Source organism: Hypomesus nipponensis, chromosome 22 (assembly GCF_054491055.1).
Source record: "Hypomesus nipponensis isolate SF chromosome 22, ASM5449105v1, whole genome shotgun sequence".
NCBI classification, from domain to species: domain Eukaryota; kingdom Metazoa; phylum Chordata; class Actinopteri; order Osmeriformes; family Osmeridae; genus Hypomesus; species Hypomesus nipponensis.
This window is the reverse complement of record NC_140382.1, coordinates 11,805,301-11,819,933: the sequence shown is the minus strand read 5'-3', so window position 1 is coordinate 11,819,933 and position 14,633 is coordinate 11,805,301. Positions and strand designations below refer to the sequence as shown.

General features: G+C 43.3%; 1 protein-coding gene across 1 annotated transcript in view; it reads left to right on the top strand.

Annotated features, from left to right (window-relative positions):
- The first annotated feature begins 2,694 nt into the window (after positions 1 to 2,694).
- The window catches only part of dlc1 (DLC1 Rho GTPase activating protein), a 73,906-nt gene continuing 61,967 nt past the window's right edge, over positions 2,695 to 14,633 (top strand). The window contains exons 1-4 of the mRNA XM_084686203.1: positions 2,695 to 3,530; positions 5,247 to 7,240; positions 12,654 to 12,800; positions 13,072 to 13,251. Of these exons, the coding sequence (XP_084542329.1) occupies positions 5,330 to 7,240; positions 12,654 to 12,800; positions 13,072 to 13,251 (2,238 nt within the window). The 5' untranslated portion in view covers positions 2,695 to 3,530; positions 5,247 to 5,329. The remainder of the gene's footprint in view (positions 3,531 to 5,246; positions 7,241 to 12,653; positions 12,801 to 13,071; positions 13,252 to 14,633) is intronic.

The following is a 14,633-nucleotide window of genomic DNA, read 5'->3' as shown; positions in this document are numbered from 1 at the left end:
TCCCCACCCCCCACCCCCCAACCCCAAACCCACTTACCCCCTACCGCCACCCCAAACACACTCAGAGCTTCATTTTCTTGATATCTCTTGATTTGTTCTGTGACTTTCAATGCACTTTTGATTTGCCTGAACCTGTTGACCTCAATCACAAAAGGTGGTTTCCACATCCACGTCTCAATGACTGGGAAAAAACCCAACATGTTCCTGGTTAAAAGGAAGTACAGCAGATAGCTACTGCATATGGTTTGGAGAGAGAATGAATGGAATGATCATGGACTGGACGGTTGATGTTATTTTTAGATCACTAAATGGATTTTCAAATTATATTTACTCAACTGTAAATCAATCCCAGGACTGTTTTTAGAGCACAGTCGGTTTGAGGTAGCCTAAAAAGAGCCTAACCACAATGTACTCAAAGCATGCTTTGTATGCGTCAGAACTCCAAAAAATTGGGTGGGACCAGATTTTTTAAATATTTTTTTTATTTCTTTTTTTTGTACCATCACCCACATTTTCCTGCAGAGGCATTGAGCTGGTACCCTTTAGTGCCCATGATTTATACTGGATTTTTTCCAATAATAAACTATATCAGCAAGGAATTTGAGACTGTTTCCTTTGGGCTCTCTATGCTCCACTTAGGAGGTGGAGAGTAGAACAGTAGTGGATTATGGGAGCATCATGAATGGGGCTTTCTTCAGCTCCTGAAGGCCATGGGATGTCTGTGGTCATGTAGCTGCCATGCTTCATACACACACGCACACATGCACTCACATATGGTCTCCACAACCAGAGCAAAGCTGGCCTGTTATTGTGACTCATCTTAGACAAACATGCTCACATACACTTAAATATGCATTTAATCATTTTCACCCACCCCCACGCACTTGGACACATGCAAAGTATGTGTATGCAAACGGGCAAATGGGCATTTTGCAGGGGGCTCATTGATTTGTTTTCACATTGCCCTACCCTACATTGAACTAACATCTAAGCGAATATGTTAGTTCATCATTGTGTGACCACACGAAAGCAGGAAAGCCAAATCTGTCTCCAAATTACAGACCCAGTTTTCTTGTTCACAGGAGGGTAATGAATAGATAAGTTCAGTCATTTTGGTAGTCTAAACCTCTGCTTCAGTTACCAGTTACCGTGACAGTCGTAACTTGCAAGTCCCTTCGTAACTTAACACTGCTGTTGCCGTGACCGCAGTCACTCATGTGTCATGCTTCAGAAGAGTCTGGATTAGCCAAAACATCTGGTCTTGGTGAGCCAACATGGCCGACCTAAAATAGGATGGGACCAAGGTTCCCACAGCGGTCCCTAGGAAATGCTCCAGCTGGATGATCTGGAGCAGATAGGTCAGAGGCCTGGAGGGAAAAGTTGTTGTGGATTCATTTGAATTCAGCTCGTTTTAGAGACAGTTTAAACTTCTTGCAGGCCTAGGCCCAGAAGACAAACCCAAGGCTTTAAAAGAACAACCCAATTGACAGACAAAACACCAACTTAAATGTATTGCTATATAGCGCATTTAAACACAACCAGTGTTTGCCTGCTGTACAATCAGCGAAGGCAAAATAAGGCAACAAAATAATTAACATTATTATTATTATCACAAGGACACATACACAGACATAAACATACTGTATGTAGGATATCATAAGCTATGTTGCACACACATACTCACAGAGAAGCGGACTGTGAGAAACTGACAGAAGCGAAGTGGAAAACAGTGGAGGCTTTTGGGAGGGAAGTAGAACAGGATCAAGACATTAGTGTCAGAAACAGAAGTGACAACAAACAAATGCACAGTACGGCACTGGTCTGGTTGAATACTTGAGAAATAACAACTTTGTATTGCTACAAAGTTAGAGTCTGCTACAAAGTTAAACAGTGAGAGTAAAAGAAGACAGATAGAAATACACGTTCGGTCAGCAGATTGGAAAACACAGGGCAAATCTCCTGGTCTTTCTATCAGTCGATATTGGACTTCTGAAACCCAGTCAGGACCAGATGGAGGTCTGTGTATGGAGCACTTCACTGCTTTTTATGGCCCTCAAGAGCCCCCCAACCCCTACATCCTCCCCATCATATGCTTGCAGATCTCATCCAGAGGTATGGCCATTGGTAATATTCAGACCCGAGTGAGAATATAGAACTAAACACTTTTGTTCAAATAGTCCTCAGTGATACCGTCTCCTGTGATGTTTGTGTATGACGAAAAGTCTATATTAGGTCATGTATAATCAGAGCTGCAAAAATACACTATGAAACCATTATTTTCCTTTTAAGACTTTTTTGTTTGAAATAAAATGTGGGCGTTACACGCTTTCGTCTAGATGCGTCTTTGAAAATAAGACATACGTCTTTAACCACTTAGTTTGTATTTTTGCAAGAGCGTCATCCTCTTCAGGAATGTCTGTAAACATGTGGCGGTCTGTATCTTTCTACAGCGCCAAAGTGTTTGTGCAAGGATGCCTGTGCAGTTACAAGGCGACACACTGTGTAACGAAAAAAACACATGCCCTCAGAAATGACTGCCAAAACATGACTGCAATCTCACTTGGCCAACATCCATTTTTTTTTTACCAAGCTGCCTGTCTGTTACTAATCAAAAGCAACTGGAGAAAGCCTCTCCCAGCTTGGAGAGGAAGAGAGATAGAGTGGGGTGGGTGGGTTGGAGAGGGGGCGGAGAGAGAGAGAGAGAGAGAGAGAGATAGAGAGAAACGCCAGGCAAGTAAGAGAGGAAGATAGAATTGAGTGACTGAAAGAGAAGGATTTGAGATGACAACTCTAAAACAGTGAAGAGAAACAGGAGGACTGAAAAAGAGGAAGATGACTAAACAAGTGAAGCCTGATATCCTGGGATCAACCAGGATGTGGATGTGACTCAGACTCCCTGTCAGGAGCCACGAGGAGGGGGTGGAGGATGGAGGAGAGAAGGGGAGGAAAAGCACCGGCCACCCCCCCCTCTCTCCAACACAACCCTTACTCCAGGCGCTCGTCGTCAGCAAAAACCCTAATGTGATCAAGATGGAAGCTGTCTAGAGATTTTTTACCATGGTTCCAGAATTGCATTCCAGAATTGCGCCTGTCACATAACCCAGCGCTCTTTTTCCCTGGTAAAGGTACCGACAGTGACTGATTTGGACCTGCCAACCCTTTAGGACCCAGTTGGGATTGATATCTTAGGTGGAAGATAAAGGAGTTTTATTTCTTAAGAGGCTTTGTGGATTGGATTCAAGTGTCACTTAAATGAAGGACGTCTCACTTCAGATTGTGTGAAGAGAGAAATTGGAATACTAACTCAATTACTAAAGTACTGCCGCTCTCTTTTACCCTATAATATTGTTTTTCGGAGCTTTGGAAATGGAACTGTGCTGAGAGGTGAAAGGATTATTTTCAAACTACAGTCATGCTGCTCATATCATGGACTGCAATGGGAATCTTCTGTGACTATGGTCAAGTACTGACTATGTACTACAATGTATGACCATATAAAGAGTAAATATTACCATGACAAATATTTGAGGGTATGTGTACATCTTTTTGCTGTGGTGAGAACATCTGATAATCTTTAGTTTCTGCAGAATTCCTCCTGGCATTGATATATTCATTTTAGTTATCCCATTTTCCAATTTGTGTCAGCAAATCATTCTTGCAAAGGTCCTGAAAACACTGGATTTACAATTAAGATGGAAACATTTGTCACAAATCTTCTCAAGACCATTCCCTTAGGAGAAAGTGACATGTATTTCCACAAAACAGATGACACACATGCCACACAAGCAAAAATATCCCCACACACTCTCCTCTGACTCATAATGGGAAAATGTGTTTGCCAAAGCCAATTTATCAAAGTTGTAATACATGTCCACAGAAATGTCATATTAGACGAAACAACTCGTTTCCTCTTGAAAGCGTTAGTCGGTGTGCCGTTAGCGTACGAACTTGTGATAAACAGGCCGTGGAAAGGGCTCATAATGAAGACGCTAATTTCATGTTTTCTAGACTGCTAAACAGATGTATGAGGGAATACTTTATGCTCCGAGCAGCTGTCCCAGGAATTATACGATCTTCCCGTCGCAAAAAACAGTCGTTAGAGCTGTCAGACTCTCACAAAATCACACAACCGAAGCAATTTGTCTACAGCGCCGTATCTATCAAGATTCAATTATAGTTTAAATTATATGACCAACATATTCCGGGTTTAGCGTTGTTCATTTGTATATTTACTATATGTAGCCTAAATATTATTCGTAAACATGCCTAAATGTTATTCGTAAACATGACTATAGGTTTTCTTAGAACTATATACTGCTTACTTTACTATAGTGCTGGGAAATAGGAATATATACATAGGAGGTTATTTTAGCTGCATCAATTGCTTGACTGTCTCCTTCATCACAGAACTTCTCAGTACTCCTTCCAAAGCTAAAGAGAAATTCTCAGCCAGTGACTACAGCCAGCACAGAACCAGGCAATGATTCTAACAACCATGTTTATGACGCGCTAGAGAGTCATGCGAAGCCAATATGTTTTCTTGCTCACGTCAATGTACAGACAAATTGCCCAGGCCCCTTGGTACATTTGGACTGTCAATCACATTTGTAAATTCCTCCTCAGGATCATGAGCTTGAACCGTTTATGTGGGAGCCAGGGTTTGTGCCTAGCTTGCCAGTTCTCCTTGTGTACATTTGGTCTTGATTCGGACTGTAAAGTTTAATGTGCGGTAAATGTTTGGGGCGTAAACCTGTCACACTTCTTCTTTGTCCAGGCAGTTTAAAAATGATACATATTATTACTATTAATATTATAATTGTTATTATTAGAAATGTCAAAATACAGAATGTCTTCTTTCCATTGTCCATACCTTCATAATATGACAAAAGAATCAGTGGATACATTTGATCTCTTCCTGCCCATGTCACTGATTGCAGATAATTAATTTCCAATGAGCAGGCTGGAAAAACTGTGCATGAAAGTCATAACTTTTCCATGTGTGTCTCTATACTACTGGGAATCATGTCAGCTTACACAGGCACAGCTGAGTTTACACATTCGTAGTGAACACAAGAGGGAACATGATTGTGCACGCCCTTATTTAACTTCTTCCCAACTCACTCAGCTATTTACTTTCAAACTGTAACATTATTCTCCAGATTACCCTCAGCAAAGTCTGTTAGGTCCATACAGAATTTAAGCACTTGACGTAACTGCTGCCAACCCCCTTTTTTCTTCTCTTACAGGAAGTTTAACAGAGCTGTTCCATCGTTTGGATATGTCTACGCCTTGAACAGAACTCTTTATGGGATAGCTGTGGACTTCCACCATGCCTGTAGCTATACGGAAAAAGAGTTGGGAAGATCATGTGATTCACCGCTCGGGATTACAGTACAGCTACGACGACCTGGACCTGGTCTGTTGCCATGACGTTGGCAGTGAAGGGCCTCTGGTTGGTACGGAAGGGTTCAAGCAGGGGCGGCGGGCGAGATGTGCGTCCATGCCGGAGTGCTGTCATAAGTCACTCCCTGATGAGACGGTTCAAGGGTCAGAGGTCATGACCCCCAGTTTTTTGAATGCAAAGACAGAATTAGGGTGTATGGAAGTGGTGGGTGACAGTGGTACCAATGTGGCTCCTGTTTTTCATGAGGGCTCACAGGAGTCCACTGAGGGCTCAACAGAAGTGGTGGATGTTGACGATGTCACCCAATTGTTACATGAGTCGGGACAAGGACATCTAAAACAAGCACGCATGGAGGATATTACAATGTGCTTATCTCTCTCCAACCCCTGTATGGATCACAGCATCTCTCTAATCTGTAAGGTCCATAGTAGCCATGATGAGGAAAGCGTTCTAGACAGTAAATGTGAGGATGGTACAGACATGTTCAAGAATCACGACTTTGGACATGATGACAAACTCTCGACGCCTCAGTCCGCATTTGTTGGAGAGGAACAATGCGTCTCTGTTTGTCCGGACAATAGACTGTCACTGACCGATTCAGCTGGTGGACCACCAGAATCGCAGGAGACGAGGGAGGGCAATACCAACTGTCAAGCAAGACCTTTTCAGCCCTCATTTTCTCCACAACCCACCGCAGCTTTTTCTGAGCTGGAACCGTTAACGGATCATCCAACACTGGAGGGAACCAGGATTCCTGTCATGGATCCTGAGGTGGACCTTGGTGGGTTACTGAACCGCTCAATAAAATCTAAGATGGGTGGAAGAGATGTCGTGTCTGGCAGAAAAGTTCATGCTGATATGACTTTAGAAGCTTTTCATTCAGTAGAGATAGGGAATGGTGACCAGGCAGAATGCAAACATAGGACAGCTGAGGTTTATGGGTTGCAAAGGGAATTAGAGGGTGGTCAAGCAGACCAAGATCATCATTGGGACATGACTTTGACTGATAAGGTACAAGGTTGTGAAACCTTTGTAGACCAGACAGTGCTAGAAAAAGAAGACGATGAAATGGCAGAAATGGACCCAGCCCAAGTGGAGCACAGCCATAGAGAACAAGCCCACCGGAAAATCACAGACAGCAATGGAGCAACCTTATCTGCTGATAACTGTGTTGAAATTAAACCAAAACTGGACCAAATCCAGGAAGCGGTATTAACCACAGAGGAAACTCATTGTGATTTGACAAAGAGAAGCCCTAATGACCCCCGACTGGAGAACACAAGGGGTTCCACTGCTTCCAAAGACTGTTCTTCTTTAGTAACATCAATACCAGACTCTGAAAACATAGTAGCGCCTCAAGATCAAGGCCTTCCTAATGACGTCAGTTCAAAACTGGACACCATTCATGAGGTCATCCACCATGAGGTAAACGAAGGCCCTGCACTCCTGGAGAACCCATCAGAAATGGCCTTGGAATATTCCACCCATTTGGTGAGCCAGCATCCAAATAAAATGCAAGTCGATGTAATCTTTGAGCAGAATGTTCTAAACCAGACTGCATGTCCTGAGGTGACCAATGAGAAGGCCCTACTAGGGGATCACTATGGCAACCAGGCCCCAGGCAGGGCGTCAGGTGAGTCACCCGCATTAGAGGTGGCAGATGGTCACAGAGAATGGGAGAAGCCTGCGGATAAACTTTCTAAAATGGAGGAGATGGAGATGCTAGCGCAGCTTGGCAACCCCCACAGCCCTCATCTGGTTTCTGAAGCTCCAGAGGGGAGAAGAGACTCAGTGAGAAAGATGGAGGATAACCCAGTGAAGGTGCGCATGAGAAAGGTATGTGAAAAAGTTTACAATTGTTTTTGGGTTGGTACTGTTGGTATATGGTAACTAAAAGCGCTTCAGTTAGCATATTAGCTGTATGGAGTTACACTTTCATTTCAAGAAAATCAGAAAAAACAACGTAAGATGTTTGTTGAAGACTGTGGATTTGATATTTGCACATGAAGATGTTTTACTAAAGGGAGCAGAGTCTTCGAAAGATGTTCCTTTGTTATATCAACTTACAATCAACACACATTTCTTGGGTGCTGAATGTTACGAAGCAAATCCACAAATCTTTTCAGTCCCGTACTCTGGCCATCCTCTCGGAAAACAATGACTTCACTTTCACATGCTTTCAGAACTGTGACCAGGGGATCTGTAAAATGTTCAACCCTCAGCCTAGCTCGGCTTGCAAAACAAGGTCCTATAAGGGCATGAAGACTGTGTGTTTCTGTGTGAGTGCTGTGTGTGTGTGTGTGTGTGTGTGTGTGTGTGTGTGTGTGTGTGTGTGTGTGTGTGTGTGTGTGTGTGTGTGTGTGTGTGTGTGTGTGTGTGTGTGTGTGCGTGCGTGTATGTGTGTGTGTGTGTGTGTGTGTGTGTGTGTGTGCGAGGGGGTTGAAAACAGTGTGGTGACACTTGCTTGTACCTGCCAAGACATCCCTGAGGTAAAAGCCTCTGAACAAGCTCCCTGTCAGCCAAACATCCATTGCTGTTTACACACTTAGTTACTGATGCAGCTCAAAAGCCTGACACTGTTCATTTAGTTGTGTTGCCATCTTACAACTGTGACCAGCCAAAATACTTAACATATGTGTGAGAGTTAGCTGAAAATCTATCCCATTGGGGAAACTACAATAAAGCAATTATTTATAAGCCAAGGCCCATTAAGTAGGCATGCTGTTTGGAGATGTCCTTATCCAAGCACAAAACTCACTCAACAATATTTAACAAGAGTTAATTCCTTTGATATTCCATAGGCTTTTACCTTTGCGTTTGTTTACATGGCACTTTAAATAAACGCAGAGCTGTTAAAGGGACTTATATTGAAATTCTTACCAAATATTATTTGTAATACTGCCAAGATCTCAGACTGGAAATTGAGTGTGCTGTTGGAAAGACTGGGGGTTGATTGCTTTAGTTTAAAGAGTAACATATGCGGTCTGCCACTTTTGTACTTTAATACCACATGGAGAGAGAGGGGATGTTCTCCATTGAAATCTGTAGGCAGTTTCTCAAAATGCTGCAAAATTTCGCAATCCCTCTGGATGTTGCGTAGTGTTGATGCTTTGGCTTGAATCTGGGGTTTACGTAGCCGTGGTGGAGCTCTTTCCGTCCATGACAGACGTCACGCCACTGAATGCCAAAGATGAGAGACCCTGTGAGATCACACAAACACACACATGCATGCACATTCCAAAACATGGAAAACCTATGGCGTTTTTATTGCAGGCGGCTAAAAAATTTGGCTTAACATGTTGGCTTGACTGACCTAAAAAAAGTCCATCCGTGACAGTGGAGGGCGCCAAAGCAATTCATCTACCATACGGGAGCACCTTGAACCCTCTCCAGGGACTGTGACAGCAAGGCTTTGGTGTCTTGAGATTTGATGCACATTGACGCCGCTAGTTTACTTTGCAAATATGCTTTTCGGCAAGGTCGGCAGGGAGTTTTAAGTAAGCTTTTTTGCAACTATATTTGATGTTGATATAAACTCAAGGAGGCCAACTAAGTATATCAAATGACTGAGTAGTACAGTACACCCAAAGATGTCAAAGCTATCTGTGTGTTGATATGTAGAGATGAGAAGCGGTAAATGTATACATATGCATAATATACAGTGTTTATATTGTAAACAATGACTAGCTCCCCATCTTTAAAATATTTTTTGCATGACTAGCAAGCTGTCTTCCATGAAGTCTGGAGAAGTGGGCTGAAGGGATGTATGACAGAGCTATGATGGAGAAAGAGAGAAAGAGAGACAGAGAGAGAGAGAAACAGATAGAGTGAGAGAGAACGGGGGGGGGGCTTTTGGGAGGTCAGTCAGTGTGGGAACTCTCCCATCCCAAGCAACAGGAAGTGGTGGTGAAATGCAAAAAAACCCCAACAAGACTGTAAAGACCAAAAACTACTTGAAAGGAGCCTCCAAACCACTGGAATGTCCGACTCCCCTTTCACCCCATCCCAAACGATGATGCTCCTCGGCTAAGAGAATGCATGTTGTTGTTGTTTTTGTTGTTGTCATTAGGGCCCACCAACCCTTATTGAGAAGTTATTTGTCACATAACAGCATGGCATCGGGATTGCCTGAGTTGCCAGAATACACTTAGTGTTAGTGCATTAGCATCAGAGAGAAGTCAAGGCATCCCGCTCCGAACAGTTCCATAATATACACAGTTACCATGCCTGGGCATCAGCTCTGCACACCCAGCAGGAACCTCTTCTGACTGCATAATTCAACGTTAACTTGAAAATAAGTGTAGGATAAGTCATATGAAATATGACGTGAGTTGGGAAGTCAGGCATAGATTTGTTCTTGCCATATTTTCACAGCAGTTCTGTGTCCCTTGACAAATATTCGTCAGCCCATCTGGTTTCCTCCTGACCCATAACAGTATCTCTCACACACCCTCATGGTTTGAATAACAACCATGAAGGAACCAAAATCATAGTTAGTTGAATGATGCTCTTCTCATCATACACTCAGACACTCAAACACACCCATATCAAACACAACACATATCTGCAGACAAACAAGTTAAAACCCCAAAGGATATTGAGTCTTAATATAGTAAGCATTAATGTATTCCATCACTTACTGCCTGTATTTTTGCTTCAAACTTATAACTCAACCTCTTCCGACACACGCACACACACGCACACACAATCAGGGTGTGAGCTCACCCTTGTAAAGCTGTTACACAGGGTCTGTCTGTGCTGATTGTAAAAGGCTTTGTTTGAGACTAATGAGCCAGCACTGATGATGTAATCTACTCTTCCATAACCAAGGAAAGCTGGAGAGAGAGAAAGAGAGAGAGAGAGAGAGAGAGAGAGAGAGAGAGAGAGAGAGAGAGAGAGAGAGAGAGAGAGAGAGAGAGAGAGAGAGAGAGAGAGAGAGAGAGAGAGAGAGAGAGAGAGAAAGAAACTGGGCAAATGAGAGAGTAGGAAAAAGATAGAATGAATAAAAGAGAGGAACTTGGAAAGTGAAAAAGAGATGTAAAAAGAGAAGGAACATGAGGAAAATTAAAAACTTTAAGGAGACATTTAACATAGACCTCTGGACTGAAGTAAAGCAGGACACAAAGACACAGGAAATAAGGGATTAGACCATTTCTTTTTTTTTACGTGGAAAAGTTGAAACGTTGAGACAAATTAAAAAGATGACAAGTAGAGGTGGAAGTGACGGAGGCATGTCTTACCAGCAACTCACCACCTGAGGTCAATGTAAGACTGGACTGAGTGTAAGATGGGAAAAACACAGAAGAAGAAGAGGGCAGAGGAGGAAACGCAGAAAGAGGGAGGGAGGTAGACAGCCAGAGGAGGAGAAGAGGACAGGATGGGAAGAAAGGACAGGACTGAATGGGTTGGGGAGGTTTTGTGGTTCGTGGCAGTTCAAACTGAGACTGAGTTCATTGATTTCAGGCCAATTCCTTCTTGTGGTCTATATTGAATCAAAGCCTTAGCTGATAACAATCTCTGGAATGCTTTTAGACCATCTGCTACATTGCACCTCAGTCAATCACATGGGTCACAAGAAGGCTCATTCTATCAAAACTGAGATGTGCATAAAAAGAACTCAAACTTTTTGATACAGGGATGTGTTGTGCCTGTTGTAGCTTTTGAAACAGACTCAGCATTAGGTGAATTGACAAGGATGTCATGCCCCACAAAATACATGTTCTGAGGTTTCCTCGCTTCAGGTTTGCAAGGCACATCCTATGTTATCTCACATATTTATTTATCATTTTTTATTTTCCCACCCAAGCTTGTCCCTTAATTTTAACACTACATTGCCAATGTTGGTTTCAAAATGTTCGCCTTGGTCACGATTGTGTTGCTTGTGTTCCGTTGCACTGTCTAGACTTAATTTAAGTATTAAGCGAAAGCCTGATTACCAGGCCTGGTGATAAGTTATCTATAGTAGAACATTAGTTTAGCAGCTCGCTAACTACCTTAAAATGTTGAGACAGCTGTTCGACGAGTTCCCCTGTTTTAGAGCTACTGTACATTCTGAGAGTTACAAACTGCCCTCCGCTCTATCTAGCTAGTTAGCTTCCCATGGGCATTTCCCTCCCGTCTGCACAAAAAAAATATATGGACAGATGAGGGACAATTGTGCCTCATTTTTTCTCATTTAATCTGATCAACCTCATAAACCATTTCCATATAGTTGAAACATAGGCCTATATATACTAATGTGTGGTCTCAAATATACATATAGAAAAAAATCTATTCCAGGTGATGGGGGGAGGTGAAAAAGGACACACTTATTATTGGTATCTTGCTTCCAACTTTTGTTTTGCCAACCCAGTCATTTGGACCAGATAAACATCTAAAAACATGCAGGGCTACAGTAGGCCCAATGATCAGGATCAATGACCAGGATGGAGAGAGGCTGACAAGGTTGAATGCACTTTTCCCTACTTACAGCACGGATAGCCGGTCACATGAGCGCAGAGTCTTCAGACCAGGGATGTTGTTACTGTCAAGTATTGCTTCCAGTAAAATGCCATTTTTCCCCAAAAAGATTTCAAGCTTATTTACGTTTATAGGGGCATATTTTCAGTTTGCAGATGGTAATGTTGTAATAGGGATCCCAGCTGAGATATTGCTTTTTAACAAATAATAACAGAGCCATCTGCAATGGATGCAAGCACACCTCACAATTTCCTCAGAAATTATAACCTCTCTAGTTCAATTTAGTCCTTTCAGAGGGCGCCTTGTGTTATGCCCATGTGGACGGCACAGCCGGACCCTGCAAGGGCAGACTGGCTGCACCTGACAGATGAATGTCCTTACTTAGTGCCAGGTTGACCGCTTGTGACTGATGCAATTACAGAATCCGAGGGTGAAGAAGCATGATATTTCTACCAAATGCACAATGTAAAGCAAAGTTACATGACAATTACAACACTGTTCCTTTTGTTCTGTCTGTATTTGGGAGGGTAATTGATCAAATGCAGGACTGCTAGGTACATTCTCTTCAAAGGAGGGTAGGACCAAACAAGGCCAAGGAGAAGCTGGCTAAGATATTGAGATGATGACATCAATGGCATGAATCAGTTTACTTAATTTTTGACGAACATGAGGCTAGAGAGATATTGCTACTGTTTGTACACCACTCGCGTGCGGATTAAATAGGAGTACCCTCTCTGTCTGTCTTTTTGTCTGTCTCTTCATCGATCTGTCCTTCTGGCTGTACGTGCAGAGTTCTAGGGAGGAGCGGTCTCGTCTGGACTCCATGGTTCTGCTGCTAATGAAACTGGACCAGCTGGACCAGGAAATAGAGAATGCCCTGAGCAGCACTGCCTCCTCCATGGCCAACACCCCCACACTGCGGCGCAGGGAACAGTCGGTCCGTATGTCACCAACACGCAAAGTGCATTAGTCTGTTGTCTGCAGACCACACAGTGTATTGTGCACACTTTACCCTACCACACACTGTACCTTGTATTCTGTAGATTTAAGCAGAATGGCATAAACTTGTTGTTTTGCTTCATTGCTTTGGGGTTTCATTAGAAGTGCTTTTCTTTCCGTGGAGACTTAGTTGTTGTGAAAATGTATTTTAAAAGTTACAAAAAGGATAGCCTCCAATGTCATTGCTAATCCTGGTTCTCTGTTTCTAGGATATGGATCTATGTCCAGTGAAAGGAGCTTGCTCCCTCTCCAGCTCATGTCAGTCTGTCAACATCCTACATCCACAACAAACATCTACTGCACTGAGCCATGCAGCCTCAGCCTCAGCCTCAGCCTCAACCTCAGCCTCATCCTTAGTGTCGACATCTGGAACCAAGCCCAAGGCTAGGGTAAGTCTGAGAGGAGCTCTCACTGGACCTACATCACAGTTTACAAAGCTGAAAAGAAAAGAAAAATAGGGATGTATCAAATGAAAAGAAGAAAGCGTGCAAGACACACACACACACTTCATGCATCAGCTTAACCCCTGACTGTGACGAGAACGTCTCTGGCTTGGGCGCGCTTGAAACGAGCCAGTGAACCCTCAACGAGCCAAGTCCTTTCATGCCAACCCAACTGTGTGATTGGGTTCTGTTGGGGCCAAGGCTCCAGATTGGATTCCCTCTACTCTGTGTGTTTGCTCTGCAGGTTAGGGGCCATCAGGAGTGTTTGCACCGTGCTAAGGCTAAGTGAGAGGCAAAGTGGCCTTGTGCACAGCTAAAAAGCATTCATGCCTGATCTCACACACACTTAGACGTGTCTGCCTCTACCCAGAGACTAGGCAGAGAGAAAATCAATACAATACAAACACACACAAACACACACATACAGAATCACACACAAACACATCAGGTGACACATGCAGGGCATCACAGCAAGCAGTCGTGAATAAATCCACTTAAGCGTAAGGCACACTGTTATACAACTGAACAATACATCCATACACAAAGTGACTCAGCAACGCGTAGGAATGTCGACGGGGGATTTTGAGGACTACTGCCTGGCAGACGCTGAAACCTGTAATTAGCTGGTTCCAGGGATCTCGCTCCAACAAAGGGGTCAACAGTGGGGTCAGAGGGGTGGAAGGGCAAGGGTGGGGTTATCTGGGGGGTGGGCAAAGGGGGAATTTGGGGCGCGTTGGATTGTTCAAGACAGATTTATGTCTATGAAGTCCATGAGCCACTAACTTCCTGGACTTTTCTGACCAAGCGGAATCACTGTTGGAAAATTTTAAAAATATTTCTGTTGCTCGTGTTTCCTTCAGAATTTCTCTGAGGCCGGATGAGGAGGTTAGTGCGTCACTTAACTCATCGTTGTGTTCTTCAAGCAAAAATGGTGATACAGTATCGTCCCGATAAAGGAAATGTCGGACAGGATGTTTCTGCTACATAGCATGCACGTTATCTTGGCAACAACACACATTTGCCCACCTGATTAGAGATTAGACATTTTCTCAGAACAGACAAACCTGCATTTCAGAGTTATCTGTTTCAATTCTTCTTCCACATAGTTTGGCCCCTTTACATGCCATAACCTGAGGTTAGCATTTACTCGTTAAAATGGATGCCAAATCTTCGTTATTTGGTGTTTTAAGCCCACAACGGTGCCTTCCAGGCAGCGAGGGGATGGGTAGGTTTAAGGTTGAGGTTAGGGTTAGCTGCCTCTAAGGAGCCATTGGGGGCTTAAAACACCATCAAGCCAAATCTTCTTGTACTTTAAATGGTGATACTGT